This window comes from Balaenoptera musculus, chromosome 12 (genome assembly GCF_009873245.2).
Source record: "Balaenoptera musculus isolate JJ_BM4_2016_0621 chromosome 12, mBalMus1.pri.v3, whole genome shotgun sequence".
Lineage (NCBI taxonomy): Eukaryota > Metazoa > Chordata > Mammalia > Artiodactyla > Balaenopteridae > Balaenoptera > Balaenoptera musculus.
This window is the reverse complement of record NC_045796.1, coordinates 65307177-65335105: the sequence shown is the minus strand read 5'-3', so window position 1 is coordinate 65335105 and position 27929 is coordinate 65307177. Positions and strand designations below refer to the sequence as shown.

The 27929-nt window shown below is 33.5% G+C and overlaps 1 protein-coding gene across 5 annotated transcripts in view; it reads right to left on the bottom strand.

The window, feature by feature from the left end:
* EPHA7 (EPH receptor A7) overlaps window positions 1–27929 on the bottom strand; it is a 164136-nt gene that overhangs the window by 22127 nt on the left and 114080 nt on the right. For 3 of the 5 annotated variants that reach the window (XM_036871775.1, XM_036871776.1, XM_036871779.1), the window contains exons 6-7: window positions 7640–7764; window positions 4622–4805 (exon numbers count right to left, since the gene is read on the bottom strand). In XM_036871775.1, coding sequence (XP_036727670.1) covers window positions 4622–4805; window positions 7640–7764 — 309 coding nt within the window. The remainder of the gene's footprint in view (window positions 1–4621; window positions 4806–7639; window positions 7765–27929) is intronic. The other 2 variants (XM_036871777.1, XM_036871778.1) reach the window with 1 other exon arrangement.

The window sequence follows — 27929 nt, the reverse complement described above, 5'->3', positions numbered from 1 at the left end:
ATCTATTTTATATTCTTCAGCTAGAAAAGATCCCTACAAAATGCCTTATTGAATGGCTATCCCCTGTTTAATTGTTGGAAACTTAGTTATAAATCAAGAGAGAAAGATCTTTCATCTACTATTAAGTCCTTATTTTTCCCTCAGTGAGGTATTTGATCCCTCTGTGTCTGTTTTCCTGGTGTGTAAAAAAGGACCCCAAATACATACTCTCAGCATTTTTCAAAGCACCTTAAATGATTTATCTCTCATATCATCAATATAGAATAAAAATCATCACGTAATCATAGTAAATCATTATGAATTTATAATCCACCTTAATTAAGGAAAATGAACAGAATTACTGGTATTAATTTGACAAAGTAGGCAATATACACATTTGAGAGTTTAAGAGCTAGGCTATTTATGAAAGAGCCAACTTTCTGCAAGCACTGTAAAAAACATTTTTGCATTATCTAATTGTAGTTGCTTCTTGTACAATGCTAAGTGATTCTTCTACGCTCATTAAGGCAAGCCCAGCTGAACCTTTCTGAGAGTCTCTTTGGGAACAGTGTATGTTTACATGTCCTTTAAAGCAGCCTCTGATTCTGATTCTTCATCGAGTCACACGGCCTTCTCACTTGGATTTTTCCAAATTAGTGAAGTTTTACTTATCTGGCAATTCACAATTTTCCCCAGAGCATTATATTTTCAATACCAGTATAGACTTCATAAAATAATCAAAAGAATGCAACACAATGAAAATATATATTCCAATCGCTGATCCAGTTGCAAATTGATAATTATATAATATCAAACTAATATAGTTTGCTTATTTCTGAAAAAATCAACAGCTGTAATCTTTAAGGTAGGATGGAAAATACTACTACTCCTTGGTGTGGCAAGGGACTCAGTCTCCAGAGCAGTAAATTTTATGTAGGCGGAGTGTGCCTTGCCCCAACAGGAAGCATAAATTTTTCTGATTGGCCTTTCTCTAGTTTATCTACGTCTCCCAACTTCGACAAATCATCTCTTAATTTTGTATACCTATGCTAACTATAGATAGCTCTTATGTTGAAAAACAGTAAAAACAGCTCTGGTGTATTGGTTTCTGAAAAGAGGTATTATACACACTCCGTAATTCAGCACCTGCTGATTTGCTCCCTGAGGGAATGAAACAAGGGAAAAAGAAAAAGAAGAAAAAGAAAGCAACTTTACAGCTTTAATTTCTGAATTACAGCCTATTATGATTAAACAGTGAAAAGATGCCTTCAAGTATTTTTCTTGGTTTGGTTGTTTTTTGTTTTTATCTGTCTTTTAATATATATTAAGAGAGGAAAAAGAATGGAGTAGTTTTGTTCATGAGAAAGGAAAAAATTAAACACGTATGTGTAGAAATTGTTTTCATTCAATCTGTCCCATGGGTCTAATTTTTTGCTTGTCTTAGGCTCTGTTCTGCCCATGGCTTCAGAAACAGAACTCCAATGAGAAAACTGAACTCAGGTGAATGATGAATTAGAGTTTGTGAATATTTACTTACATGTTTTTATATATATTCAGGGTCACACTTTAATCTTAACATAGTCAAAATTTATGGTTCATATTTTCATCTAATTCATGGATAATACATTTTAAAAGTAATTTATATGTGTCATAATCACTACACCGTGATTTAAAAATTGTGAAAACAGTAGCGTTGGCTCTGCGCAGAAGTGGATTTTAGGATGTATGTGCAATGGAATAATCTGAGTTCTCTTTCCAAACAGTGCTCAGGTAACTTCTCTTTGGTGGCATCTTCCTTCTTGCCCTCCTTCCTAGCACAGAGGATCACTGTTTCCTGACACTCTGATAGCACTGGGCCATGCACTCTACCAGTGCTCAATTGTATGGTCAGAACTTGTGTACAAGTTTCTCTCTTTCACTAACTGAGAGCATCAAATGTGTCATGTGTTTCTGTACTTCCCTAATTCTTAGCACAGTAACGTGTGCTAAATCAGTAGTTCTTAAAAGGTGTCTGGGAAACCCTGAGGGTTCCTCAGGAACATTCCAGGGAATCTGCAAGGTCAACACTATTTTCATTCAATGTTATTTGCCTTTTTCACTCTCACATGCTTACAAGTGCACAGTTGAGTTTCCCAAGAACTTACATGACATGTGATAATATCACTCTGATGGCTAATGAAATGCGTATTGTGTATACTTGTGTTTTAAAAATTTCTCAGTTTTAATTTCTAAAGTGGTGAACATAAATAAATATAACCCAAATAGTCAAAATCTATTTGGGGATCTTCAATAGTTTTTAATAGCTTGTAAGGGTTCCTGTGACCAAAAGGCTTGAGAATGGCTGTCCTAAATAAGAAAAGCTGACATTCAAGACTGTCTGTGTGCCAGGCACTGTACTTGGCACTTTGGGTACATTAACTTATTTAATCCTCAGGCTACTCTGAGAGCTGGGTGCTGCTATCCTAGCAACTTCTGCACAGAGAAGTAGCTCATCCAAAGTCACACAAATGGACATGGCAGAGCTGAAATGTGAAAACAGGAATATGTCTACTAGCTCCGACTGATCCTGATAATCTGTTTTTTTGATGACTGTGAGGTATTCCTTTCTTGCTTACTTACTGACTGCCTTCTATGCATCATGCACTATATTAGGCGCTGGCAAGACTAAAGTAAGAAAAGGAGATATGGATTGTTCTTTCATCAACTTGACCTTCCAGTGGAGAGACTATTCTGATGATAAAAAATCACCAAATCCTTTCCAATGCAAAATTCATTTTTAACATTAATTTCATGTGCTCATTCATGTTCTACTACTTCACCTCAATTTCTCTGAGGGTTAGTTACTTCATTGTTAAATAATGAAAATAATATCTATGAACCTCAGCACTAGTAAATAATAGTTTGACCCAATATTCTTAATTTACGAAGTCAGGAAAATGTACAAACTCATTTTTGAAAGTTTTCAAACCTAAACCTTTAACTGATAAAGAATGTTTGGGTAAGTATAGCTGATTGATGGTTTTTTAAGTTTGAACTATTCATTAGAATATGAAAAAAAACATAGTTTGAATTGTTTTATTATATTAGAAATTACAAAGTAAAATATCAAGAGATCAGTCTAAATGAAAAACTACTGCAACACATTTAACAGAAGACCACTCAAATGTTTAAATGTTGAAATATTAGTGTAAAACACTGTAATTTTTTGGGGCCATTGAACTTAGATATTCTCAGTTTTAATCTTACACACTCCATTTAAAAAAGATGACAAAGAATAATGATAATAAGTTTATCACATCATATTATGTGAAATCTTTTTCAATTGATGACTTTTGTGTCTATAATTCTATATAAATGATTTATATTTCAAATTTATTTCAACATATGTTTTATTATTTGAGGCTCTGAGAGTTACTGCTTAATTTAAAAATATAACAAAATATTTTGAAAAAAGACTACTGTTAGCAAACTTAATAAGCAATAGCTAATGCAAAAGAATTTACCAATTTATTCTACCTTTTAAAAGAGCTAGAAAAATATTCTCCCGAAGTCAAAATAACTCTTTGATCAAAATTGTATTGATTTAATTTATTTAAAAATTTTTCTATTAAAAATTGAGAAAAGAAAATCATATAATATTTTTTAGCTAATATTTGTGTAGAAGTCCACAGGAACACTAGATTGGTAAGGAGAGGAGGAGGTAACAGCTGGGTGAACCTTGAGTCTGAGTAATATCGAGAGAAATCAAAAACTTCCAAAACACAGAAACACACTCTGAGGCTTCAACCTAGCTGAATAACAACCAGTAGTGGTACTCAAGCTGTTCTAAACTTGCACTCTGACAGTAGACTGGGACGTGCGTCCTAAGATACATCTGCTTATTTGTGATACACTATAGACACATGTATTTTTGTTATGTTCCTATGCTGCATTATAAAACACAAAGTGATAAAGGGGATTCGAGATATTGCTGATGTTCTATTTTTAAGCTGAGTGGTAGATACAGAGATATTCAATTAATTATTCTTAATATTTCACATATACTTTAAATATGTCATTTAGTATGTTGGAAATATTTCATAAAAATGAAAGAAGATGACAAAAATAAAAAGAATGACAAGGTCTAAGATCTTCTTCTTGAATGGCAAGTTTTGAAATCATTGCTAAAAGGTAAGTAGCTTGAATTAACCATGATTATTATAAACCACCTTTCTCTGGCCCACCCTGGTGTACATCCTGGCTTCATTTGGGGGTTTCCGGCTTCATTTGGGGGTTTTCCTGGCTTCATTTTGGGGGCAGCTTTGACTGACAACTAGAGTAAGATCATTTTGGGGTCTACCAAAACAGTCTGTATCAATACACATTTGAACAAGTCCTGCTTCTGTTTCTGACTTCATCTTTTCAAAATAAACCCAGTTTGTATTAAAGAAACTAATTTAAGTCACAAGGGTATACATCACAAAACTGCAAATTTTAAATTATTATTCTGAATAACCTTTACAAAGAATATATATATACATATGCATATACATTCACCTTTAAAAGTAAAAATCATCTTGAACTAAATCATCGCCCCCAGTACTGAAAAAAAAATATGCCAGAGTTATAGAGAGTAAGAATCCAAACCAAAGATGGTAATTACCTTCAAACATTTTACCTGTAGCTTCCTCTAGTGTAGCAACATCAAGTCTGGGACTGTAATTTCCATAACCAGCAGCAGTAAAAGCCCGAATCTGGAAAACATACACTGTTCCTGGCTTCAGGTTATTAATGGAGGCCGAAGTGGACTTGGTTTTTAACGTCGAGTAGGTCCGTTCCCTTTGATCCTAGAAACAATACAGGGAATATTTAATTGTGATTGCAACCAGGCAATTTGACAGCCAATTCTTGCAATTTATTTCAATTTGCTGCATTGTTTTTATAAAGGTTACATTGTACCCTGTGGAATATTGGAACACTGAGTTGTTTCTCAGATAATATAAAATGTAAATGTGAGCACATGCCTTTGTTCTATAAATTTCAAAGAGAAATAATTTTTTAAAAACATTTATGATGTTTTGAGCCTTTGCTTTGTTGGTAGAGGGCACAGTGGCAAGGACTATTTATCCATAAATATAATCAAATGTCCTTTTGACCAAGACATAAGTACACTTGTAAAATCTACAGTTTAGTAGAGGTCTTCACTTCATAATGTGGTTCTCTTAATACTGTTCCTGAATGTTATTCAACAAGCAAAAAGCCACAGGCTAAAAATTTTTATGGAAATCTATAAAATCAAGAAACTTAGCTAATACCACCAGCATAGTGACATATCAATTGTTTTCATTAAAAATTGCATTTCTCAGGGGACTTCCCTGGCAGTCCAGTGGTTAAGACTCTGGGCTTCCACTGCAGGGGGCACGGGTTTGATCCCTGGTCGTGCATGCCATGCCGCATGGTGCGGCTAAAAAAAAGAAAAGTGTATTTCTCACAGAATAAAACCACTTTTACAAAATAGCATTTGATGGAATATTTGAAGTTAAAACTATTAATATAAAAGTTAATGTCTTAAATATAAAACTTAAAGTATTATATAATTTATGATTTAGCAATATTTTAAACATCTCAGTTCAATTTCCCCGTTTTTCAGATATGAAAACTGAGGCTTGCAGAGTTTAAAAATGTGTTTATCATATTACATATGATAAGCTTAAGAATGGAATAATTGAAAAATCAAGAATATAAAACACTCCATCTAAACAATAGTTAAATGAATAAAAATTTAAAGCTTAGTTGATATGATTCTAATGTGTTGTTTATGAAAAAAGTTATAAAAACTACTCATCAAAATATACAATTCTAGACGGGTTCTTACTTGTTCAATAATAAATACCTGCACTCAACTGTGTCTAGAAATAAAACTATTCAGTGAAATCTGAAAATGTTGGTTTCGTTGTTTGATTTACCTTCACGATGGTATTTGCAAAAGCATAAATCAATGTATACTTAAACCGGATTTAGTGAAGCTGACTTGTAATTGTCTTCATTATAATCATTTATAAAAATGAGAGTTGATATTATAAATATATATTTACCTCAAATAAAAGAAATAGGCATAACTGATATTAGAAGACATAATGATATATACATTAGATCACAGGCTTACATATATTATAAAGCAATAATATTATTTGTAAGATTATTTTGTAATTTGTAAAATTCAGTGAATGTAGATACACTGTTTCTGTCATGTAAAATAGAAAAGTAACTATTTGAACAAATTTATTCCAGAGCAAGGATTTGCAAAATATTGTGTCGCATTGTAAGAAACTTTACTCTCACTTACCACCTAACTTATATTTTTAAAATGTATCCCATTGCTTTTGAAATCTGATGAAATTTCAGAAGGGACTTAAAACTGTCAGAGTTCACAGGAAAACAGACATAACAAACCCAACACTAAAAACAAGTATCCCCTTAGAAATACATTTGATGAGACAAGAAATGTATTCTCTGGTACAAAAATGAGGTATTTAAAATGTAACTTTGGCTATGGAAGTTACGCATTCATAAAGGAAATAACAAGTAAAAATATTGTAAACTTAATCTGAACGTTGAAACTTATCTTAAACTATCTGTTTTTCCATCAAAGTTAAAAAAATGTGTCTATTGCCAAGGCACTGTATGCATTTAAACGATTCAATCAAGTCAATTCAGTCCCCAGGTATTTCCAAAGCTTTACGTTTCCATTTTGAAATTCTGTCTAAATGGTTAAAATGGTTATGTATATTGGAGTACTTCAGCTAATTAAGTCAATAATAGTAACACTTATTATTATTATTACTATTAGTAATAATAATAGTTTCCATGTTTCAAACCTTGAATCAGGTCTTTCTGAGAGGTACAGCCTAGAAAATAATTTGTGAACAGGGTTGTGTCTGTCTGTCTGTCTATCTTTCTCTAGATGGGTCAGAAATAAATGCACTCATACACTGAGATATGTCACTATTTACTAAAATTTAGCCATTATAGGGGATTAAAGGGGCAGTACTTGAGTTTTAGCCATGCTATTTTTTTCATGGAGAGAAGGGTATAAAGAAGTAGTAGACATAATTAGTACAACATATATGAAATAAATTTCAGGAGGAATTTAAAGGAGTGAAATATCATCACCTGATTCTGAAGTTCGGAGAACACTACACATTTATTACAGAAAATATTCTTATTTTTTCAAATTACAAAATTATTTGAGGCCACGTCATTACCACCGAAACCACATACGTAAAATAAATCATCAAGGGCTCAAACAGACACCCTAAAAGAAACATTTTCGAAAACACAGAGGGAAAAAAAATACCACATTGGGCCCTGTGGTTTCTGTGGTACTAAACATCCTATATCTAATCATGAGGACATCAAAACTTGAATACCTAAACATACTACTAGTGGGATATTTTCATCTGTATAACACAAAAACTTAATACACAGAAAGTATCATTATAATAATGAACCAGAGATTCAGGGAGAGGGTTATTAAAAGTGGCTAAATTTAACTATCTATTTTGAAGCAGCTCCAAATAGCTGTTATAATGACCAGCTTTAGTCGACAGTGCGGTAGGATGACACAAGACACACCGAGCATCGTACGTGGTGGTACGTTTCAGCTGTTCTTAGCACTTACTTTCTCGTAATACTTGATTTCATATTCGGTGATGACTCCATTGGGATGCTCCGGTTCCTGCCAGGAAAGCTCCACACTCCGCTGCAGCACTCTCTCCTTCATTACTCCGCTCACTTGCGAGGGAGCTGTTTGGACAAGATGTGTCAATAAACAATGAGAAAATTCACTGGATGCCTCAAATCAAATGTCACAACTGATCAGTCCCATGCTGTGCCAGTTTCATTAAGGTAAAAGAAAGCACCTTTTCATAGCTCACAATTCAGAAGCTAATGAATATTCAAACAGGACCTTATTACTGTTCATAAACCTTAATAGAAATTTAAATTAAAGTGCAAACAGCAGAAGATAGCATTGTTCAAGTTAGTGAAAAATGGAAATGATGGGGCTGAGAATGACAATTAAGCAAAGGAATGCTAATTAAGGCTACAAAATATGATTTCTAAGTCCAAATATTTATTTCACATGCAACAGCAGTACACTTTTTAAAAGAAACAAATAACTTGATACTGTGCCAGACAAAGTACATTAAATGGCTACTTTCATTTTCAATTAAAGGAATCAAACTTTAACATAATGTTTTTATGTTTCACGTGTGTGTCTGTGCGTGTGTGTGCGTGTGGGTGTTTTATACTTCATTAGGTTAAGGTGCGAGAAAATGGTAAGGCTTCTGGTACTTAAATATGTGCGTGATCACACATACACACACAGACTCTTCCACGTGTAATTTATACCTACGTAACCTAGGCTTCAAGCTTTGATAGAAGCAATTCAAGCTACAGTTTTGCTTTCTCTCTATATACAGATAATAACATGCTAGAGTTCTTTCATCCTAATTAGTGGCATATACTCTTTTTGGTAGCTAAGACTGTGGAATGTAGCAAACTAATTTGCTCTGTCTAATTTGTTCAGTGACGATTAACTAGTTAATCTTCTCTGTCTAAATGAGTAGCTGCATTGGCTTGGCTGAATTTCAGTGGGGTCATTATGTTTCATGTATCATGCTCTATCTCATTCTGTAAAATATTTTCAGGCTGTTAATTTAATTTTCAGATGTCCAAAATTGTTAATAATCCTGCTGACAGAAAAGCAATTATATGGGTCTAAAGCTGTTTAAGCAAGCTTCTGATGTTTATCCCTTTGGCTTTATTTTGTTTCTTCTACTTCTTAATATTTTCTTATATCAATGTCTAGAAAAAACATTTGTCACTGCTGTCTGGCTTGACGATTTTGAGGGAAGGACCTGGAAGATGCATGACTCCCATTTCCTCTCAGATTACTAACAAAAGCATAACTAGGGCAGATTAAGTGGAACAACTTTCCCTTTAGGGGCATGCAGCTGAAGTACTCAACAGACTGTTTACAGACTAAATGCGTTTCTGATATGTTTCCAATGAAGCCAATTTCTAATAAGGAATCTTATTTTTGCCACGACTTTTAAAACCTGGATATATGCAGCGAAGAAGAACTTGTTTCTAAAGTAATTTATCTCTCCACCCATAACATTTTTAGCATCTCAGCCAACTGTGTGGTTTAAGAAGCTGCATCCCCAAGCCATAGCCTTGGGAAACACGTTCCCCAGCTAATGGTGAGATGAGATTCTACTTAGCCAGTAATCTCTAATAGTCTAATTTACTTAAAGCCATTCATAAAATCTGTATTTTAATTTTAATTAGTAAAAAACAGAATGCAGCACAGGTGAGAATACTGCAATAGTCAGTACATAAATTACTCAGTAAGGCTGCTGGGTCTCCGATCAGGGTTTACGGCATGATGTGTGCCATTTGGAAACAGGTTAAATGGAAATAGGTGGGAGCACTAGTAGGTGCCAATCTCTAGGTCTTCTTTGAACAACACACATAGCTTAATGTGATTTTCAGTGTAAGTCAAACTATAAAACACTTTGCTTAGTTCCTATCCCTAAACAGCAAGATGAGGGAGACGAGACACTGAATCCTCCAAAATATGGCAGAGACTTGGGGTATAAATGTACCTCATTTAGCTCTAATATGTTGCAGCAAGATCTAAGTATAGTATGAGACATGATTTCTGCAAGTTACACATTAACATTAAACTCATTACTCATCCTGGAAAAAGAACTTTTACCAATAAAATGATGGTAATTGGGAAATGGGGGGAAAGATGCCAAAAAACACATTTGAAATGTACAGTATTTTGAAGCCCGTAACACAGCACTAGCGGTGCAGTACTCTACAATGTATTTTCCCTCTTTTGTACAAAGAGCCATATCTGTCAGTGACTATACTCCTGATTTCCTGTGTATTTCTTATTTTTAAAAATTTATCCCTTGCTAATACTGTATCAAGCCACACATTTAAAAGAGTCAGAGACAGAAGTACTAGCACATGGCCCTTGAGAATAGATAAATTGCATGTAGGAAAAATCTTTCCCTACCTTATGTCCTTCAAATACAACACTTTGGTACATAAAAATTGATAATATTTTCCCTTGAGTTTCAATATCTCAGGCATAGAGAATATACAACTCATAAGATATACAGTTTATAAACAAAAATATCTCTAAGCTAATCAGATTCTAACAGTCATGATTTGCAGATAAAGTTATACATAAAAGTAAAATTGAAAGAAATATTAAAAAACATTGGTTTCTATGGTTAATATATTTGATCTGCTAAATTAATCACACTGTAACAATTTCACTAAGAATATGCTCTTACACCAAAATATTCAATTAACTACAATCTGAAGTTCATTTTGAAAAGAATATGCATACAACTAATTAAATCATATACATACTTAACAACCCATAAGGTATTATGACATTTATAATTTTCATAATTATCAAAGTGAAATAAAATCTTTTGTAATTGGAATTAATGTGAAGCTAATAAATAGTAATCGACAATAGTAAATTGCCTGCATTGGAAAATGTAAGAAAACAAATTCAGAGAGGCAAGCTTTTAAACATGAATTTGTAGTAGAGTTTCTAAAAAATGATTAACAGATTAATTTCTCACCTAAGTTTCTAGAAATATTCAGCTATAAAAATTAATTTCAACTGAAGAAACAGATGGAACGTTTTGCCCTTAAATATTTTCAAGAATTATTGGGGACATATCTGGAGTCTACACAAATGACAGTGAAAGATGATCTTAGGAAATACAGAAATGTTTTCTGTGGTTTAAAGTGGTAAATCTCAACAGTATAAAAACAAAGTTGATGCAACAGAAAAGCAAAAGTCAAATAACAGGCTAAAAGGTAAATTTGTGGGCTAGGATCGTTTAATATGAGGCTTTGAATTGAAAAATAATCAGTAAGAATGGTGGGTTTATGTACAGACCTGAACCAGTCAACATTTTCGAGATTTTGAGCTTCAAGCACTCATGCATGATCTTTGATCTTAATCAATTTTTAATTAAAATCCAAGTACAAAAATTATATTTAAGTTACAAGATGAAATGTACTCATAAGGGCTCCATTCCCCCTCACCCTATGCCCCCCAAAATGTTAAGCTTACCTATATGTATGGAAACATTTCCTAGCATAAAGTGAGGAAAAAGACAATTTTAAAACATAATATAGTAAGCGAATGGCCCTCCAAACTCCATACTCTAATCTCTGGAATGTATGAATGTGCAACATTACAAGGCAAAAGGGACACTGCCGATGTAATTAAGGTGATAGACCTTACAATAAAGATATTATCTTGGACTTTTTCAAGTGGGCCCAATCTAATCACATCAGTCCTTATGAGCAGAGAGATTTCTCCAGCCAGGGCTAGACAGATGTTGCGAAAGGTGAAGCCAGAGAGATCTGAAGCATGAGAAGGAATCAACCCGCCACTGCTGGAGGAGTCACGTGGGGAACATAAGGTATGGGGGCAGCCTTTAAGGATCAAAGACATGCCCTAGGTGACAGAGGCAGAGAAATGGAGACCTCAATGGTACCAGCACAAAGGCCTGGAATTCTGACAACATCAATGAAGTTGGAAGTGGATCTTCCCCAGAGGCTCCAGATAAGAGCCCAGCCCATCTGACAACTTGACTTCAGCCCAAGAGGCTGGCAATTGAGGCTCCAGCTGAGCCCCGCCGTGTTCAGACCTCTGACCCACAGAACTGGGAGATAAGAAATGAGTGTTGTTTTGAAGTTTTTGTGGTAATTATTTATGGTAGCAATAGAAAACTAATACGTACAGTAAAGAAAGAATAGATTTACTGGAATTTTAACAAAGTCTATGAAAAAAGGTTAGTGATAGGATAGTTTAATAATGCAATATGTTGAAATTTATGTTGAAATAACATGGAATTTTGATCTTGATTAGGACTCAAAACACACTGTCTTATAGAAAAGAAATCTCCATCATACATTTGGAAGAATTTTTTTTTTTTTTTTTTTGTGGTAGTACTTCAATGAAGTTCATGAATTTGATTTTAAAAGTAATTTATTTATACTAGTCATTATTTTCACTACATAAATTCTCCCACTAAATTTCAACAAAGAATGGTGAGTGGAAAAATAATATTTGTATTTCTAAATAATACAATCAGGAAAGATAGGTCAACAAGTATGAAATGACATTTTACCACACACCTCAAGTTGTTACATCCATTGACACTTATTAGATTTCCATTAGGTAAACACAAAAAGTGAAAATGAAAAAATCTTTAGAACACAATCAAATGCAAATCTGACAATTATAGAATAATAGACTTTTATTGAACACTTTTGTTGCTTTATAGTATGGAGCTCATTTTTGTCATCCTTTGAAATAACAAATGTGTGTATTATTAGGAGTTTAGGATTTTATAATACACAACTTTTAGCTTTCTTACTCTTCCCCATAGGTGTTTCATTTTTGCACTACAGAACAAATGTATAAAAACACATGTAAATTTATTCCAATAACAAAAGAGTAGACCAAAAGTATACATGATCCAGTGGAGTATCATGTAACATATCAATTCAATTTTTAGGGTATTTAGGAATATGTAAAAAATTCTAATGTGATTTCACTAAACTTCAATTTCCTGGCTGTGAACAAAAAAGGGTCAGTAATAATATCATGAGCAATAAATACAAAATTTTATCTAAAAATTAAAGCACAGGGATTAAGGGCAATGGAGTCTGCAGGAATTATGTGCAATCCATTTGCAATATGTACCTGTCAAATTGTTTTTGGTTGGAGAGGAACATGATTTGTGGCTAAAACAAACATAAATCTCATTCTATAATAAGCAGTTGAACAAATCAGTGGGAAATGAATTGATCTTTCTCAAAATTAAATTACGCTCTTTGCGTTGCTAGCTATCACCTACCAATTAGAATGATGATGTTTTATTCAAAAATGTAAAATACACAATATAATACATAAGACATATCACAGAATGGATCTAAATATATTTAAGAACAATTACTGAAAAGGCAACTTGAATAAGAGCTAAAATATAAGATCTGAAAGTTCTGTAACAAAAAATGAATGAGATTGAACTGACAAAGCAGGAAAAAGAAAGCATCGTGATTGGGGTGCCAGTCAAGTATATACTGTGAGTAAAGTCAATATCCTTTCAGTAGGGTAATAACACTCCTCACAGAACAACAAACGTCACTACTCTGCTACTTGATCAACTATGGATAGCGCTGTTCTTTAAAGCAACAGTCACAACATCTTTGCAAAAATGATCTGCTAATACATCTTTCTGAAAATAAAGTTTCCTCTGTCATCATCAGATGATTAGTAACCAATTGTTTGGAATGTTTAATTAATTACAATACGAGTTCGCACCTCCTGGGAAGTCTATGTAAAGTGCTTTAAAGGGCAAAGAGCTGAGGGTTGTGGAGAAAGCCACTGTGGCAACTGGTTCTAAAAACATATCTGGACTCCTGTTCATCTCTGCTTAAGTACTGAGTAAAATGTGAATTGATGAGGCCGTTAATTTGTAACTCCAGGTGCATTTGCATTTTCATAGAATTACAATGTAATTGTAACTATCGATGTAAATAAAATAGAATATTGTAAAAACAGTAGGTATAAATTAGGCAGCTGCTCAGAACTATTATTCACACCAGTCCTACCCACAGAGGAATAACTAAATGATAACCTAACATGACAATCCAGCAGGGTTAAGGAGCCCTTGATATTGAGCCATACATGTCACCTATCTTTTCAATCAACAGTTAATACTTTTTACTAGCTCAGTTCTACTCAACAAATGTTTGTTTGGCATTTACTCGATGCAGGGCATGGTGGAATTTCTATAGAAACTTACAGTTTGCTATAAATATATATATATATATATCTCCTTTCTTCCCTACTACAACCGTACAGGTAGGTAGTGTTGTTCTATTTACTGGTGGGAAAGCTAAGGGTTACAGAAATTAAGTAGCATCCACTCAGAAAGGGGCAGATTTTGGATTCAATCACATTTTTCAAATTCCAATCCCTATATTTTTTCAACTACGCTGCAATAATTCTAGGTGCTTGCACTTCTTGAGAGCAGGCACTAGAAGCAGGAAAGCTAAGTCACACACTTAGCATGTGTTGAGAATCCATGATGCGCCATAATGATGAAAAGACCCTTAGGGGTCTACTCAATAGGTAGCAGTCCTAGAACCTGCAGATACCAGAAGAGGTCAATCTGAGCAGAGATTTTTAAAATTACTTTTTTTTAAATGGCAAATGCATGTTATATGCAACAAAATTCAAACGGTACAAAAGAGAATATAGTGAAAAGGGAGACTTCCTCTGAACCTTGTTCCCATGTCACAAAGTTACCCTTCCCTAAAGCAACTACTTTTAGTAGTTTCTTTGGTATCCTCACAGAAATAGTCTAGATATATACAAAAGTATGTATATTTTAAAAACAGGGATGATATTATTCTAATAGTTCAAAACCCTGATGTTTTTCATTTGTCTTGTATTTTATAACTTGTATCATTCAACACATACATATCTGCATCACTCTTTAATCAGCTGTGTTGTATTCCATTCTGTGGATGTACTACTGATATATTTGACCAGATGCCTATAAATAACTATAGTCCTCTCCTATTATCTTAAATAATAACAGAGCCAGGTTCAAGATTGGATCCATGATTTTCTCTCTAGTGGCCTCCACAAAAAAGTTACAACTCACTGAATCATTCTTCCTCTGCTTCGGCTAATACAGAATTATTTTATTATTTTTTCCCCAAAATCCTATTTCCCTTGCTGACAGTGCTACACAATGTAATGTTTAATTATTTCATAGTTGTTTGTCTCCTCAGCTATTCTGATGCTCCTTGAAGGCAGGACATTTGGAGAAGCAGTAGCGCGAAGGACTGAAGAGCATGGGCTCAAAGCCAGTCTACTGGGTGTGCACCTAGGTTCCAGCGTTTATTGGCAAATTGTGCAGTCTTGAACAAGGAACCAAACTTCTTGAGCATCAGTTTTCTCAGCTTTAAAATAGCTTTAATCAGAGTGCATACTTCATAAATAGAATTGTTCTGGAAATCAGTATATAAATACATGTTAAATACTTAAAACCACTCCTGCGACATGGTAAGAAATACACATATATATATGTATATTTATTATTATCCTATACTTAGTTTGTCTGTATTAGACTTACTGATGCCTGGGACTCATTCCAGAATACTCTGATCCTGAGATCAGATTCAGGCATCATTATTTTTCAAATGGTCCTCAGATGAAGCGGCTGTACAGCTAAGCCTGAGATCAATTCCTCTGAAGCTTTGGCAGGAAAATAAATTGTCATTTCAATGTGGAATTCCAGGGCTGTCTATAATAAATGCTAGCAAATGTTAGGCTTTTAAATATTGACAGGTTTTATTCAATTTCAATCATTTAGAAATGACCAATTTCCATAATTTATACTCTCTATTTTATATATACCAGCTAAACAGAAAGACATTAAGGTTAAGTCATTTAGAAGGAACGTATCATTGTAAAAAAAATGAAATAACTACCAAAACGGGAAGAGGTCCAACAACACACATTCTTTTAAAAATATTACATATTAAGTTGAGAGAACAATACAGATGAAGCAATCTCTTCTATTTTGGGTGGTGGGGAAATTAATATTTTGATTGCTTTAGAAAAAAAACACATACTTTCACATGTGGTCTATCAAGTAATCTGACTCCATCTCTAATTTTCCATGAATCTAGAGCTAAAGGCTACCTATTTTTTTTTTTTTTTTTTTTTTTTTTTCTTTAAACATCTTTATTGAAGTATAATTGCCTTACAATAGTGTGTTAGCTTCTGCTTTATAACAAAGTGAATCAGTTATACATATACAATAGGTTCCCATTACTCTTCCCTCTTGCATCTCCCTCCCTCCCACCCTCCCCATCCCACCCCTCTAGGTGGTCACAAAGCACCGAGCTGATCTCCCTGTGCTATGCGGCTGCTTCCCACTAGCTATCTATTTTACATTTGGTAGTGTATATATGTCCATGACACTCTCTTACCCTGTCCCATCTCACCCCACCCCCTCCCCATATCCTCAAGTCCATTCTCTAGTAGGTCTGTGTCTTTATTCCCGTCTTGCCACTAGGTTCTTCATGGCCTTTTTTTTTTTTTCCTTAGATTCCGTATATATGTGTTAAGGCTACCTATTTATAAGGTCAACTACGTGACTATAGTCTCACTTTAATGATGAACTATTTATAGAAATGATTTATAAGGAAGTATGGGATAGCTATAGCCCACAATCAGACCTTTTCAATAATGAAAATAAACCCTTGTTAAGAATAAGATATACATGTGTGTGTATACACATTTGTTAATGACCAAAACCTCCTTTACATGTCATCAGAATAAGCTTTTCAGTTGTGTACATTTTCTTTGACCTTGGAACATGTTTTATTATAAATAGAGAATCATGTTGTATTTCAATCACAAAAATATTGTAATACCAGTCGACAATTTTTGAAATGCTGATTTAGTCAAAATCCTTGTGTTATGGCTATCTTTAATTATAATTTTCATAGTTATCTATTTACATTCTTTACAACATGAATATTCTTTCTATTAATTTATATTAAACACAGACTGTCTAAATTTTTTATTCAATATACTGTAACTATACTTCCTTACAATATGAGATGAATGTAGTCCCTCATTTAGATAAATAATTTTAATTTATATACTATTATATGTATCATGAACACATATGAATGTTTCTTAAATTATGTAATAACATATATACTAATATTTACATATATAACTATGTGGCTAAGTAAGCTCATTAGGTCCTCTTCCTAAATATCTACACAATGTTTAAAATATTGTTCTGTATATTATAACATTCTGGAATTCCAAAGATTCAGTTTACTTTTCAGAGGCAGTATAGCATTTATTTAAATAACATGTAGGTTGTTTATTAAGAGGAACATTGTTAATAGAAAGAATATTAAAGAAAGAGGAGACATGAGATTTGCCTTGAAGCAGGACATTAATAATGTATATTCAGAATTCCCATTAGAATAAAACTTACATTACTGAATGCCAGCTGTGTGCTTACTATGTGACTACACTGCATTTTTAACCCCCAAGTCCTTTTCCAGTACACCACCATTTCTCATCATCATAAAATGAGTATAATGTGTTACAACCAAAGTTTTTAAAAAATGAATGAAACCATAAAAATTGAGTTTACTGCATATAGTGATATGGTTTCATAAAATGTTTGTTTCACATGTGAGTGTTTGTGTATAAATATACCAAAGTACAGATATACAACGTGCATCTATGAATTACTTTTAATAAATACATTAAAATTTTTTTGAAAGCCACTTTATTACATGATATATAATTGAGGGTATATCTGTTTACAAAGAGATATGAATGTGTTTAAAGTGATATAATACAAAACATAATACAGCAAAAGTAAGTGTGACAGTTCCCTGTTACACCATTCTTTTACTCTATCCCAAGTTCTTGATAATGGTTGAAGAGAACAGCCAATTTCATGATATTCTGGCTGCTATCAATCTCATGCTTTTCCACTTTACAGTTTCTTTTTATTTTACTTTTCCTGCTTGTGTCTTCTACTCCGGTATGAATTATTTTTGACTGTATGTTTTCTAGGCCTACCTAAAACTTGTATGTATCCAAATCAATCTATTTTCTTAAATATTATCTAACAATTTTTTTTTTGCAGCTATTGTTCTTCGTTAGTGGTTTTGTTTATCTTATTTTTTTACATTTTTTGCAGAAATCATCACTCTAGTGCTCCTCATAAATAATTTGATTTTAATTCTCCGTTCTATTATAAGTTTGATTATTCAAGAAGGAAAAGAAGAAAGGAGGAAGAAGAATGTAACAAGGAGGAAGAGGAGAAGAAGGAGAAGGTGAAGGAACAGAAAAAGAAGGAAACCTAAAGTATCTCAAAACTCACTAAAATTATCTCACTTAAAATGTGCAATTAAAAAATGTTATCATCCCAATTGCTCCAGGTACTCTGAATACATTTCATCTCTGAAGTGCATAAACTTAAGAGATTCACATTGCTTAATAATAAGTTCTCAACACCAGTCAAGATTTATTACTTTATTTCAAGAACCTACTACAAACTAAGTACGTAGTTTAATAGAGTCTCCTGAATACATTTCAACTAGCATTGCAGCTTGTATTTTAAAGCTGTTGCTATTGCTTAGGAAGTCAGGCATAGATGAAAACTGCCTTCAATTTCCTAAACCTGTATAATGCTGATGGTGCCATGTGGCATTAATTTACTAAATAATATTTTAGTACCAAGAGAAAATTAATGCCGTTTCCTAAAGTAGCCAATTAATACCCAAAGAGTCATTTTTATACATTGGGAAAATCTGGCTTATAATTAAATAGTTATATATAGGGAGAGTTACCAATTTATGAATAAGTTTGGTTACAAAAGTTAATTTGTAGTTTAGTTGTTTGTAACTTGGACTTCATTTTTCATAGAATCAGTATCAAAAAAAGCATTTAGATTGCCAGGTTAGCCAACAAACACATTTTGACCCAGAATGTCATTAAAATATTGTACATTTGTTAAGAAAATGAGTTAAAAACAATTCTGCTTCAATGCTAGTAACTACGGAAAACAGAAAAACCAATAGGATGAAAAAAATGTGTTTGCTATTACTATTTAATACAGGTGCTTCAATACAAGAATTAAAATCTTCCAGAATCCTGCCAAAATTCTGGTGTCTCTTAGCCAGAGACAGAAACTGATCAATATTTACTAGGCTTCTGCCACTGCCCTCATCTTCCTTATAGGGAGTTTTGACTTTATTCCTAAATAGTCTCCAGCCACCAGGAAATAACCATCTCAATAACTAACTAGAACATAAATACAAGGACAATACGTCCCTAGTTTCACCTTTTATCAGTTAGAGCAGGGGTCTATGGCCTTGGGCCAAATCCGGCTAGGTACCTGTTTTTGTAAATAAAATTTCACTAGAACACAGCTGCATCCATCTGTTTACATATGGCTTATGGGTGCTATTTGTGCTAAAATATCAGAGGTGAGGAATTATAACAGAGAAAATATGGCCTATAAAGCAGGAAATTTTTATTATCTTGTCCTTTTCAGAAAAAGTTTGCTCACTTCTAAGTTAGAGTTTGTTTGGTTGCAAGTAAGTAAAACCCAAATAAACAAGGGTTTAATTGTTTTTTACTTTTCTCATGCAAAAAGGAATATACTTCACAGGTGAGCAGTTGCTATATTTTGTCCAGTGGCTCAAGGATGTAAAGATGATTCTCCTGGCCTTTCCCTCATTGGTTGCAATGCGTTGCGATTGCCGCTGCTACAGCAATCATATCCATGTTGCAGGCTTGCAATGAAAAGGCAGTGTGGAATGCTCCGGGTCTAAATAAGGAAAGCCAACTGTTCCAGCAAGCTCTAGCAGTCTTTTGTTTTTGTCTCATTCATCTTATTCCCTAGGTTGGACATGGATTTCTAAAATTTAAGCTGGGTATACTGCTGCCCTAAAAAAACGATAGTAAATAAGAAGAAAGAACTTGATATTAGGGAGGAAACCGGCAGTGTCTGCCACCCTCATCTTCCCAATAGCAAGAGAAAGGGAGATCATTCACTTAACTTGATTTCTACACTTCCAACCTCCTCAATTAATTTCTTTTCTGAATATAGAACAGAAAGGATGAAGGAAAGTGATTCAGATTCCTAAGTGAAGGCACCAGATCATGGATAAAAAGTAAGGTTACGTAAACTGGGACTTGAGAGATATTTATGATATCACTAAATCTTTATCTGGCAAGTTTAAGAGTGAAGTGAGAAAAAATGTTTTCTTTGTTTGGTCACATCAGGGAGTTATTTCAGGTAAGGCTTTTTCTTATAGGACCAGATAGCTGTAGAAAACCTGAACAGTGCAATGGTCAGGTCTGAAAAGGTCATATCAGGTGATTTAAACAGATTTTCCTGGAGAGAAGCCATTTACTAGACAGCATGAATAACATGTTAACTAAAGAGAACTTTTTATAAGAACACCTTTTAATGACATTATTTCATTTAGCCATTTGACACGAGAAATTCCTAGGTGAAATAGAGAGTCTCAAATTGATTGACAGTACTAGCAAGGAACACACCACCATGCATATTTTAGCCACTTAGTACATGCTAAGTAAATGGATACATTTATTACATACAAATTACCCTTTCTCTTTTATGTAACCAATCTCTTCCTCTCCATTGGATTCTGCCTAATAGACTACAGATTTCTCCCATGCGAATAAAATTATTTCTCAAGCCTATATCCCCTTCCATCTGCCAGGGAATCACTCTTCTTCCCTTTACAGCCAAATATGCCAAAAAAGTTGTCTAGATTCTTTTTCTCCCTTTCTTCAAAACCCATTCATGCTCCAACCTTCTCTAGTCTGGCTTCAGTCCACCTCATTCCATCCAGTTGGTTGGATAAGCCACTGATGCCCTCATCTAACCACAGTGAAGTACTTTTCCCAATCCTCATCTTTCTTGTATTCTCAACAGCATTAATATTGTTAACTCTTCCTCATTTTATCCTTGGCTCGCATGACACATTCTTCTAGTTTTTCTCTATCTGTCTGGCTAATTCTTTTCTTTCCTTTTGCAAACCACTTCTCCTCATTCAAAAGTCAAATTTCCTGAAGGTTGTATGAAAAGATGCTCATTTTCATTAGTCATTAAGGAAATGCAAATTAAAAACACATTAAGATACTATATACTTGATATCAACTAGAATGGCTACAGTCAACAAGACAGATAATAACAAGTGTTGGAAAGGATGTGGGAAAATCTAGAACTCTCATACACTGTTGGTGGAAATGTAAAATAGAACAGCCACTTTCGATAAGTAGTTTGGCAATTCTTTTAATAGTTAGATATAAAGTTACCATATGACTCTGTAATTCCACTCTTAGTAGTCTACGCTGGAGAAATGAAAACATAGGTCCACATGAAGAAATTAACATGAAAGTTTATAGCAATGTTATTCATATAGCCAAAAAGTGGAAACAACCTAAAGATCCATCAACTGGTAAACAAATAAAATGGAATATATACAAGGGAACAGTATATATTCAGTATATATTCAATTCATAAAAATGAATGGACTTGCTATATGGTACATGAATGAACCTCAAAAAACATTGTGCTAACTGAAAGATGTCAGATGCATAAGACCCACATTGTATGACTCCATTTATATAAAATGTTTAGAAAGACAGAGCAGCGGTCCCCAACCTCTGGGCCGAGGACCAGTACCAGTCCGGGGCCTGTTAGGAACCAGGTCGCACAGCAGGAGGTGAGAGGCAGGCTAGTGAGTGGAAGCTTCACTTGCCGCTCCCCATTGCTCACATTACCGCCTGAACCATCCCCGTTCCCTACTGTCGGTGAAAAAATTGTCTTCCATGAAACTGGTCCCTGGTGCCAAACAGGTTGGGAACCGCTGCTATAAAGACGAAAATTAGATTTTTAGCTGGCTAGGTCTGGGGGTAGGAATGGGGAGTGACTGAAAATGGGCAGGAGGGATCTTACTAGGGTAATGATAATGCTTTAATATTTTATTGTGGTGATGATTACACAACTCTTTAAATTTACCAAAAATCATTGAATTATACACTTGAAATGGGTAAATTTTATAGTATGCAAATTATATCTAATGAAAGCTGTTAAAAATTGGTTTTCCATGACTTTAGAATAAGGACCAAAACCTTAACATAGCTTACAGTTTGACCTCCATCTATCTTTCCAGCCTCACCATGTATAAATATCCCCCCATTCTGTGTATCCTATATTCCTTTTGTTCCTCAGCTGTGACAAACTCCTGTTCACACTGAGGTGAAACATCATTCTGACTGTTCCTCTTAGAGTATCTTTTCCAACTTCTCTGACTGAATACAACCCAATCTGTTTGTGTTCTCATGGAATTAGAAAATTTCCATTTACAGCAGTTTAGAGGTGGAAATTGACATGCGTTTGTATAATTATTTGATGAACGTCTGTCTCCCCCACTGTATGCTCCATAAGGTTGGAGGGACATGTTTGGTTTTGACAACAAAATGTCCTCACTATTTATCACAGTTCCCAGCCTTTAGGTACATATTAAATTCTGGTTTAACGTATAAAGTACAGCTCTCAATTATCTAAAAATTTCCTCTAGGATGCAAATTTTTTTTTTGTTGTTCCAGGATAACTATTCTCTCAAATTAAAGTGTGAAAGTATCTTTCAGAACTTTGCGAAGTTGAATACATACCTTAAGATCAGACTGGTTTTTTTGGACTACTGCTTGCAATATCTATTGCAATTCTCTAAGGGAAAACCATCACAAAATGCCAAATGATAAAAAAAAGACAAACAAACTAGTGAAACCATCCTATATTAGAGTAACTTAAAAGTCAGTTATTAATTTTTGGTAATTTTCAAAATATCAATATCAGTAAGATAAATTCTGATACCAATGAATTCAAACTATTCTTTCAAATAAGCATAATTTTGCTTATGGTATTCTGAGGTGTTATTTTATTTTATTAAAAAAATTTCCAAATGCAACCAGGTTCTCTCATTACATCTTGTTCTGTGTGTCTGCACAGGATTTTGGAGATATATAAAATCATAGGACATAAAAACATTGGTTATATATAATATACTTGTTAATAAAACAAAGCCCATCAAAATGTTAGTTTCAGTTCCCTGAATTTTTATTTAAATGGTCATCATTAAGAAGGATTTTAGTTAATACCTATTCTTTTGGCCTTAAAACTGCTTGGGATAAAAAAGCAAAATGTAAAAAAAAAAAAAAAAAAAAAAAGCAAAATGTTTGAAAATTATAAAAGAACAAATTATTTTTATAAAAATTGATACACTTTATATTTATATACATATATAAAATATATCTTCTTAATATTTATTCAAAGTAATTTTTCATGTAAGAAAATACTACAGTTCTTCATCTACAGTACCTAAATATAAATACATATGTATCCTATATATGAACATATGCATACATATACACATATATATAATGATACTCATATACAAACTTTTCATATCTGTAATTAAAAGCACTTTATGACCCACATATTTTGGTAATTTTATCACTATTGATTTCCAAATGTGGTAACTACAGAAAAGTATTGTGAAATAAATGACTTGTACATTACAGATATTTCTTATTGATATAAGGCAGTCTCAGAAATTTTATTGGTGCATCTTCTCTAAAAATAAACTCTATATTTAATAAAGGTATGAAATTGATAACTCTTCAGCTTTCTATTCAAACAATCGCCAATACATGAGAAATAGCATTAGACTTTTCCTCAACTCTGTGGGTCAATCTGCCAGGTCTAATTTCAAGGGACTGTTTTCATCATGGTCCATTTTGCTTACAAAATTCTGATAAGAAAATTCTGATCTAAAATTTTCCTCTGACACAGAATTTCTTTCTTCTTTTCTCTCTCCCTACTCTCTCTCTCTCTCTTAGTTTTAGGTTAGTTATGCAGCTGTAGATCTCTTTTGTCTTAAGTCAACAGACTACCTACAAACCAGCACCAAGGCTCAACACCAACTTCTGTTTTCTTAGAAGTGAAGCAATGCCAGGTTCTGAGCACCTTCCGTTACATGTTCACATAACAATCTTTCCTCACTCAGTGCTAGAGCCAGGCTCTTCAGAATGCCCAGTGACCTGGTTATCTTATGACTAGGAACCTGGCAGAAAGTCGCATGAATAATTCATTTAAGGTAATTCTATTTCCTGGTTAATACAAATCTGACTTTTCATCATCATAAAACAAAAGAAAACAAAAAGTACAACTGCAGGCAGAGAATGTAACATTGAAATGTATTCTAACTGTCTATGTTGCAAGTATTAACCTGCTGATACTCACTTAAAATTGCAAGTCACTGACCAATAAATGCTTAATTGCTCTTTAAGATGAGTGCATTTTCTCTTTTGTCCAGTAATAAAATTTGTCCAGTGGCACACTTCTCTGGAAAACTCCATCATATTTCTGAACACATCCCTTATTTCTGCTGTAAATTGTCATGGATGACAAACAAAAGCACTTGTGTAACATATTTTGTGTTACATATCAATGAAAAGTGAGAGACAGATTCTGTATGGTTTGTGCTTATTAAGAATTTATTTTGAATGGAAGGTTCCTTCTACAGTATTTTAAAATAAGAACATTTTAATTTAACAGAGTTCTAGTGTTCTATGGTTTGGGGTTTTTTTGTTTGTTTGTTTTTGTTTTTTTAGTCAGAGACAAAAAAGAATTATCATTAAGCATCTAACCACACAGCCAAATAAAGTATTTGATAAAAGTTGCAGAATAGATTAATATTTTGCCACTAAATAACAGACAAGGAATAATTTTCTGGTGCCAGAGTACCAGGTTATATGTTCAAGGAACAAGAATCATTTGTTAGCTGCCCATTGGTCCATTAAAAAAAAACCTGTAGATTATTCCTTAGGTACAGTGCAAAAGGACACTGGGCCACTGAGGACACACACACACACACCCCTACACATGCACATACACGCGTGTGCATACATACACACATGCATGGCATGTAACTTCATTATGCCCCAGAGTTAGAAGGAAAAGTATTTTCGAATCAGTCTAAATTTGATTTCTCATGCTTGAAATTAACCTCCATCCTCACCACAACATACGACTGGGCACTGTTTTGTATGTATATATGAGTAATTTGAGTAAGTGGAAAGAAAATGTATTGATAAAAATGCCCCACCGCCGAACTTCACAAGCTTTGAAGTCACACAGAAAATATCTGATCCCAGCTCTGCCACTTACTAGTTATGTCATCTTGCTCAAGTGGCTAAACTGCTCTGAACTACATAATTTTTCATCTGCAAAACTGAAATGATATGGGTGCTGCAGAGATTTTAAAAGATAATAAATGTGAGTCACATACACGTTTAGCAATTAGCAATCTTTCAATAACTGTTAGTATTATTATGAAAGAAAGAAATTAAAGAGGAAATAAGCATGCCAAATCGACTTTACAAAACAGCACAACAAAAACCATTTCTATTCGGTTCACTGACATTATTTTCTTCTAGTGCAAACTGTCATTTTATAATTTAATGTAAATATTCTAAATACAATATATTTGAAACCTTGAGTATTTTACTTTAGATCCATGGGGATATACTATATTCAGGCATCAGGTGCAGAGATGCACAATCTTATTCGATTATTATATCTTACTTCATTTTTTAAATTATGTGTGTTAATAAAGAATATGACTTGGTAAATGCTCTACAAAATGTGAAATCATCCATGCAAACAAATTCTAATGTAAGGATGATATTTACTAAATAAATTATTATATGTTAAATTCTGAATATTGATTATAAACTGTAATATTTTCTGATAAGAGGCAATTGTCTTTGCTAATACACTGATTTGTTATTATTTTAAATTACGTGAATGGATGGCCTTAACATTTCTTGATAACACCTATTATAACCTTTGAAAAACATTCTGAGTTTATTATTCTGATGCTTCTAAGCGCTTTTAATCGCTCCCAATTAAGAATCATAGTGCTGGGTACTTAAGCTGTGTGACTTTGGGCATATTATTTCATTTCATCGTGCCTCAGTTTTCTCATCTCTCCAAAGTAATAATATCAAGTTTTAAGGAGATACCTAAAGTATTAAATGAGAATGATAGGAAGTGCTTAGCAAACTAAGTATAGAATAAATGATAGCTGTCATAAAATGAGCACAGCATACAAGGCCTGTCCTGGTTGGCCTCTGTTTACTTCTCCAGCATCAGTTACCTGTCATTTCCTTCTCATACCTATCTGCCAGGATTGCAAAATGCCTTCAAATTTGTTTAACAGGGAAATCTCTCTCTTGTTTAACAGTTCATGCTATTTCATGACTCCGTAGTTATGGCTACTCAATTTCTTCTACATGGAAACCTATGTCCTAGCCTGCTGGTAAGCTCTGGCCCACAACTTCAAGACAACTGAATGCTCAGCTTCTCTGTACTTGGTGTATATTTCAACTAGGGGAATTACCTGTTTACATGCCTTCCTCCCTTACAGCACATGAGCTCCACTGGGGTGGGGACTGTATGTGTTCCTGTTTACATCCCCAGACACTGCACAGAACCAAACACAAAGCAGGTACTTCATACGTGTTTGTGGAACAAACTGAAAGGTTTTTTGACATTTGGACAAGCAATGCATCTACTTAAAGATGCTTTAAAATAAATTTACAACAATATCCACATCTCTGTTTTCCATGTTGCCTAATATTGTTGATATTACCTTAGTATTTTAAATATCTATGGCCGGACTGATACACTCATTAGATAAACAATAGCACATATAATTTTTTATTGGAAAACTGGTGATTTAAGAAAAGGCAGGTAAAAGGCAGCGCTCTTAACTTGTGTTAAAAGGTTTTTCTTTGTTCTTAAGTTAAGTTGCCAAATGACAAAGTTGACCCTGATAAAGAGTTGTGGAATACCACTGTATTACACTATAAACACCTATTGCTTTAGATCAATATCCAGGAAATTCCCCACTGTGTTTACAAGCCCAGCATACTAAAGTCGGCATAAATAAATCATTTATTTTATACTAACAATAACCTACAGAGAAGCAACTTAACTTCCTCACTCAAACTTTCATTTTGTAGTACAAAAATAACAGAATGCTGACAACTTCTTTAAATGCTAGGTAGATAGGCAAACAACCCTTTGAACCACAGATGATAGGAGCAGATAGTGGAGAGGTATTCAAGTTAAGTCTATGCTTCTGCCATTGCTACACTTCTAATTTTCTGCTCTTATTTTAGAGGAAATAACTCTTTATATTCGTGCTGATCTGCGGGAGCAAAGAGAATGACGACGTTCTTATCCTTTTAAGTTAGAATATATTTTTAAAACATAAAGTGAAAGAAATAATTCTGGATCTGCAAATATTCAAAAGAAATGATAATTTCTGTTTTCCTAATAATAAGTTGTCGATTTTTAAAACCATTGATAAAAATTTTATACACTAAAGAATTATTAAAAATCAGGTAATATGTAGAAAAGACTAGGTAAGCCATACATGATTCATAAATAATGATTTTTATAATTCACAATTTAGTTTGTAAAATATTTGACCTGTTATTTAAATTTATTTGCACTTGTGGTTATATTTTATTAATCAAAATTTTGGTGACAATTTAAGAATGGTTTTTTAGAATATTCAGGTATTTTAGTATCAAGAGATTATTAATAATTTCTGAAATGCTTTTTCTTTTGTTTTAAAATATGAGTGTTTCGCAATATGAGATAAGCTTCAGAAAGAAACATAAAATTAAATAAGCCGTTTAGGAAAATTAGATATGAAGGTTTATCTGTCATATGTTTACGGTTAGTGCTTGCTCCCAAGATCATCTTTATGAAATCCCTTGTTTCTTTCTTTGACATTTGAAAGAAAACATCACCATTCTTGTCTTTTTTAAACCAATCTGTTGACACTGGTATCAAACAACTTTGAACTGATGTTGAGTTGTGTAACAAGTGACAATATCAACTCCCAAGACAGACGAAATGCTTGCTTCATGAATGCATTTTGACAGGTCGACACCAACCCGATACTTACAAATGTGCAGCAGCAATAAGCGAGCATCACAAATAGTAAAGAAAAGCTTCTATTTCCTTGGAAGACATGTTTATATGCTCAGGAAAAATGTTATATATTAATTATTGTTCCTTTGTTCTTGTCTGCATTGTGATTCAGCTCAGGCATTTTATTTTTCAGTTGCAAAATGTTTGCCACCTGCTTGTGGATAAAAACTCTGGCCTGTA